General features: G+C 52.0%; 1 protein-coding gene across 2 annotated transcripts in view; it reads left to right on the forward strand.

Annotated features, from left to right (window-relative positions):
• The window catches only part of RAB11FIP1 (RAB11 family interacting protein 1), a 38,482-nt gene extending 34,367 nt beyond the window's left edge, over positions 1-4,115 (forward strand). For both annotated transcript variants that reach the window (XM_006170655.2, XM_006170654.2), the window contains one exon: positions 3,661-4,115. In XM_006170655.2, the coding sequence (XP_006170717.1) occupies positions 3,661-3,879 (219 nt within the window). In that variant the 3' untranslated portion in view covers positions 3,880-4,115. The remainder of the gene's footprint in view (positions 1-3,660) is intronic.
• Positions 4,116-6,513: the final 2,398 nt, after the last annotated feature.

Genomic DNA, 6,513 nt, shown 5'->3' on the forward strand with positions numbered 1-6,513 from the left:
CACATACACATATATACACACATATACATATACACATACATGTATACACACATGCATACACACATACATATACACATACACACATACATATATATACACACATACATACATACATATTGTTTTTTTAGAGAAATTTTTGCTATAGAGTGCGTGTGCTTGCCAGAGAGACAGACAGCGAGAAAGCAGCCCCCAGGGAAGATGACCACGCTGCAATCCCCATTCTCCTTCATCCTCCCCTTGGGATTTTGTACATGCACACATGTGCCAAGTGTGTTTGATGCTGCCAGGTCTGGGGCTCGAACCACAGTCAACCATGTTGCAGGGCAGTGACGTAACCATTATGCCACATGCTGGTTCCTACCCTTACATACTCAGGTGTGTGCTTCCTGACAGTGAAGACGCTCACAGGAATCAAGAGGCCGAACGCTGCTGTAATGCCAGCTGCCCCTCGCCAGTCCAGGAGTCGGGTCTCGCCGGTCGCTCCGACTGGGCCCTTTGTAGTTTGTTTTCCCTAATCCAGGGGCAGGCTCAGGCTCCCAAACTGCATTTAGTCTTCTTGTCTTTGTCTTTTCTTTTCCAGAATAATTTCTTGGCTTATTTTTATCTTTAAAGACGTTGATATTTTTAAAGAGTTTAGACTGAGCTGGCCAGTGGTGTGGTGGTTAAAGGCACCAGATCCCACATGGCTGGCCACGTGGTTCAAGTCTCAGACCCTGTGTGTGTGCCCAAATCTTGAAGGGAGGGAAAGGTGGAGGAGAAGGGATTGAGGTGTGACCATTCCCCAGGGGCACGCTTTCTCATTCTTGCCCTCTCTGTTTTCTTTCTCTCTCTGTGTCTCTTCGGCGAGTGCACAGGCCCTCTGACAGAAATTTTTTAAAAAGGAAGAAGAGTTCAACCAGTTGTTTTGCGCTTTTCTGTGGCTTGGCCTGGTGTTCGCTCACGAGTTGGGTGAGGTGTCGTGTTCTCGGCCAGGATGAATGTGCGGGTGGGTCCCGTGCTCCTGCACTGAGGACACACATGCATCAGCTGCCCCACAGCAGGAGTGCGAGCGATGGCCTGGTGAGGGGACAGTCCACCGCCTCCCCTGGAGAGCCGCTATGTTGCCCTTCACAATTAATTTAAAAATTGTGGGGGGTTAATTTCAGACAGTGTCAACACCCTGTTCTTCATTAAACTTTCCTTTGAGGGCGTTGTTTTATTTTTCACTTTGTTTCTATGAGTGAGAGAGATAGCGCCTCCAACAGAGTCTTAGTGCATGAGCTCCCAGCCTCAACCTGCCTGGCCCATGGAAATGCCCGGCCTTCTCAGGGAGGTCTGGCCATGAACTGAACACCTTCCTGTGTAGCATGCCGTGCAGCGTGCTGTGTTCACTGCTATGCCGCCGTCTGGCCCCTCCCACGGTTTACTGTCGATGAATATGGTGGTTGCAAAGCGATTTCCAACTCCATTGCATGCGTGAGACACTCCTAAACTCTCTTTTCTACATCGCGAGCATTTTTGCATGTTGCTACTTATTCTTCAAAATGGGTTATACCGGGACCAGCAGGTGGCATAATGGTTATGTTGCTGGACTACCGCGTAGTCAACTGCAGTTCGAGTCCCAGAGCTGGTAGCCTAAGACTCATGCTGGGCACCTGTGTAGGCGTTGCCCAAGATCCCAGGAAGAGGCTGGAGGAGAAGGGATCGCAGCATGGCCATCCCTCCAGGAGGTGATTTCTCACTTTATTTCTGTGACTCTCTGGCGAGGACACATGCCCTATAACAAAAATCTCTCAAAAACACGGGGTTATACCCTTGCCATTTAGTCATCTCCCTATTAGGGGCTATCACGACCGTTCCTGGTTTTCAGTATGAATGAATACTGCAGTCAACAACTTCCTGCTTAGGATTTCTTTTTGCAGATTATCATCTTTCTTTTTTTAAAGAGATTTTTGCTATAGGGTGCATGTGCTTGCCAGAGAGACAGAGAGACAGAAAGCAAGGAATCACCCCCTGGGGGGTTGGCCACACTGCAATCCCTTCTCTTTCATCCTCTTTTTCTTCTTTTTTTTTGGAGAGGTTTTCGCTATAGGGCATGTGCGCTCGCCAGACAGACAGAGAGAGACATAGAGACAGAAAGCGAGAAATCACCCCCCAGGGGGGATGGTCATGCCGCAATCCCTTCTCCTCCATTCTCCTCTCGGGATCTTGGGCACGCACGCACACGCGCCCGGCGTGAGTTTTAAGCCACCGGGTCCGGGATGCAAACTGCGGTCGACTACGTGGGAGTCCAGCGACATAGCCATTACGCTAACTGCTGGTTCCCTCTTTCATCCTCTTCTTGGGATTTTGGGCACATATGTCCAGCATGAATTTCAAGCTGCTGGATCTGGGACTTGAACCATGATTGACCAAGTGGGTGTCCAACACCTTAACCACTATGCCACTTGCTGGCCTCCAAATTATCGTAAGCTAAAGTTTCAGGAAGAATATTCCTGGATTACAGGGTCTCTTTTCTTTAAAAAAAGGCTTGGGCTAATGTGTAAAAAACAACTCCTTTTTACAAAAACAAAACCAGTCCCTTCTCCATTCTCCTCTTGGACTTTTGAATATGCTCACACACACACCGGTATGTTTTCAAGCCACTGTGTCTGGGACTCAAATCACACTGTCGGCCTAGTGCTATCATCCACATCTGCCCCAATCTCCATGCCACCTGCTGGCCCGGTTTTTACATTTTTAAAGAGTCACAAAACAAAAATACAGTACAACAAAGACAACCATGCATTGAAGGCCAGATGTGACCAGTGAAGTCTAAAAAATTTACTATCTGGCTCCTTATAGAAAACCTCAACAGTTCACAGTCTGTGTTCATCCTAAATTGAAAATGAATTCCACAGGGCTGGCAGGCAACATGGTGGTTAAGGTGCTGGGCTCCCACATGGTTGGTCATAGTTCAAGTCCTAGACCTGGTAGATTGCTTTCTCACTTTCCCTCTCTCTGTTTCTCTCTGGTGAGTGTGCATGTCTTATAGAAAATTTAAATAATAATAATAAATAAATGAAATAATTCTCTTTTTTAGGATGATTTTATTTAATTTTATTTATTCACTCATTTCTTTTAATTTGATCAAAGAAAGACAGACACATAGAGAGGGGGAAAGTGAGAAAGCAGGCCACCAGGTCTAGGACTTGAACTGTGGTCAGCCATGTGGGAATGTCTAGCACCTTAACCACCACGCCACTTGCTGGCCCAATAAAATTAAATAATTCTTAAAAACAAAAGAATGTAAGAAAGAAAGAAAGAAAATACATTCCCCAGACTCTGGTCACTAACAACAGACACTATTTATTTGTTTATTAATTAATTGTTTTGGTCAGAGGGCATGTGCATTCCCAGGGGCCGGGGGCGGGTAGTGAAGAAGCACTAGCTTGGAGAATGGCCATGTCACAATCCCTTCTCCTCTATTTCTCTCTCCTTTTGGGATTTCAGACACACACACATGCCTGGTGTGTTTTTCAAACTGCCAGGTCCAGGACTTGACTGTGGTGTTGGATGTGCATGTCCAGCTCATATAAGCACCAGCCCCGGGCTGGCCCACAGATGCTCTTCTGCATTTCTTCTGGGTGTTTAATCTCCTGCTGATCATGGAACTGTCCCCCGCCCCTGCCTTCTCCGCAGAAGCACGACCCTGCAGACCCTGCTTCCGCGTATGCACAGCTGACCCACGACGAGCTGATCCAGCTGGTCCTCAAGCAGAAGGAGACCATCGGGAAGAAGGAGCTCCAGGTCCGCGAGCTGGAGGACTACATCGACAACCTGCTCGTCAGGGTCATGGAGGAGACGCCCAACATCCTCCGCGTGCCCGCGCAGGTCGGCAGGAAGGCAGGGAAGATGTGAGTCGCCAGGAGGAGACCCTGAGCCGTTTCTGAGCTTGTCTCCACCTGGTTGAGGTCAAGGACTCAGGAGGCCCAGAAGCAGCCCACCGGCGCCAAGTCACCCTCTCCCCGGTGTGTTATCTGGCAAGAGTCAATCCTACCTGTTGAACCAGGGTAATTATTACAAAGAAGCTTTTCTGTACATCCCCAGAATTCTATTTCTGAATCCACGGTGCCTTTAACTGAGTGTAAACATTTTATGCCTCCCAGAGACACGCTCATAAGATCGCCAGAGACGCAGATGGTACTGGAGGTGTTGGGTGTGCTTTACGCCGGGGTTTCCTCTGACACTGGGACTTTCTGAGTGCACGTCCTCCAGCCGTTCAGGCTTAGGGTGAAGTGAGCCAAGGGTCCTGCAGTGGGTGCTGTGCCACACGGACCTGCCTGGTGTCTGAGCCGCTCCGGGCTGGCAAATGGCTGCACATGCTAAGTACGGACACCAGGTAGCCCACCAGGCTTCTCAGACCTGGGCACCATTTCTCACTAGCAAAAAAGCTTAGGGAACGCCTCTGAGTGTGCCTTTTAGATTGAGAACCGCTGCCTTCTCAGCTCCTTCCACTGCTCCCTCCCTTACGGAGCGCCCTGTTAGAGCCCCAGGCCTGCTGGTGGACACAGAGAGTAAAACGCCATCAGAGAACCGCTTTTCTCCAAGGGGGAGGCCACAGGCCCTCCTCATGTGGCAGAGGGTTCTCGCTTGCTAGATCGACTGTTCTGCTGTCATCGGGGCTGCGTGCCCCAGGCACCAAGGGACACAATCCCAGCAGATCCGGAGGGAGTTCAGTGGGGCCCTTAGCCACCTCCCTGGGGCTTGCTTGGCTCCCTGGGTTCCTCGGCAGCACTTCTGAGAGGACACAGGGTCCCCCACCCCTCAAGAGGGAGGACTCCCTAACGGGGCAGGTGCGGAACCACAGGCTTGGCGTGAAATGCAGCCTTACGTCCTCAGAGTCCTCCCTGTCCCTGCCGGGAAGGAGCCCCAAGGCCCTCATAGGTCTGGGGATGTCGTGGTGAGGGCTCCATGTGGCCAACCAGATCGCAGAGCCGGCAGGAAACAGACGCCTCCACCTGCAGGCTGCGCCGCCTTCTTCATTTTCCTTCAGGAGGAGACCCACAAGCATTTTACCCCCTTGAGTGAGAAGACAATACTTATTTTTGGATTGCTGTAGTTTTAAGCCAGATTATTACACGTTTTTAAAACTAGGGTGCGTGCCCCCTTCTCCATGAGCAGCTCTGTGTGGCTTCTCCGAGGAGCTTCGCCGTTGAACCTCAGACGGGAGTTCGAATACAGTGCTTCTGGGCTGCTGCTCTTCCTGCCTGGGCTGGGGTTTCGCTTCTGCTCGGTCACCTGTCCCGGGGGAAGAGCATCGCAGGCCCGTGGCACTGCCGGGGCTGAGCCGAGAGCAGTGGCTGCAGGACTCGCTCCTGTGGCGTTCTCGGTGTACCGGGTGCAGACTCCGTTCCAGGGAGCCGAGCCCCTCCTCAGGACGACGTTCACTGCAGCGCTGGTTACACTGGAGCACTTTAATCTGAAGGATGATACTGTAACTGGATTTACCTAGTCGGCTTTAGTTTTCTGCAGCTATTTTATTTTATTTAACTCTCTCCTACAGCCCTGGGGACCGCGGTACTCTCCTCAGAGGACTCGTGTTTTTGTAGTGCTATGAAATGTATTTACGTCCCTATAAAGCAAACCTTAGACTCAGCTGAGCTCTGGAAACGTGCACGTCCATATCTGTTGTGCAGCGTGGTTCAGCCTGATATAAATGTCCTCGTACTGCGATAACCAAGCGCGCTGGGGTGGTGCGCTCTGAGTGGCATCCCTTCTCTGGAAGGCTGGCGTGGAGGCCTGCATGGCTCACAGGGCGACCCGGCCAGGGCTGCTGCTGCTGCCGGGGCCTGGGCCATGTGACTCGGCTGTGTTACAGAGGACTGTCTGGGTGAGGAGTGGTCTCTGGGACCCTGGAGAAGGAAGGACAGTTACTGCTGGGAGAGAACTCAGCTCATGGCATTTACGGCATTTCTGACCGGAAGGCTTTAAGCTAGTGACTGTCCCAAGGACTGGACCTGGTGGGAGTCTGGCGGAGCTGCTTCCCCTGCTCTGAGCCGTTGGCAGGCGTGGTTGTCGAGAGCTTCCCCCGTACAGGAGAGCCAAGAGAGCCATCAGCTGAGGCCCTAGTGAGGGATGGGGGAGGCAGGCTGAGCCCCGGAGAAGCAGGGCAGCTCCAGAGAAGTGTGGCCTTGCCTTGCCGCAGGGACTGCACTGCTGCTCATGGAAGCAGGAGACCGAGGCTTAAGCCCTGCCCGAAGTCGCCTCCTGCAGGCATTGCCAGTCCTCTGCCCGACTGTTCCCTGTCATCTCGTCCCTTGGGCTTCGGCTGGTGTCCTGCCCTCCCCTCTCACTCCCCTCTTCACCTCATCCAGGTAGGGGAGTGGAGGGGAAGGCAGGTCCGCCCCCAGCCATGCTGAACAGGTGGACCTGAGCAGAAAGGGGTGCATGCACCTGCCTGCATGAACGCATGCTGGTGTTGGTCATCCAGATCTGCTAACAGTGAGAGCCCCGCAACAGCTGCCACACCGCAGAGGGAGCCCCCCACAGCCG

The sequence above is a fragment of the Tupaia chinensis genome, unplaced genomic scaffold (genome assembly GCF_000334495.1).
Source record: "Tupaia chinensis unplaced genomic scaffold, TupChi_1.0 Scaffold148801_1, whole genome shotgun sequence".
NCBI lineage: Eukaryota > Metazoa > Chordata > Mammalia > Scandentia > Tupaiidae > Tupaia > Tupaia belangeri.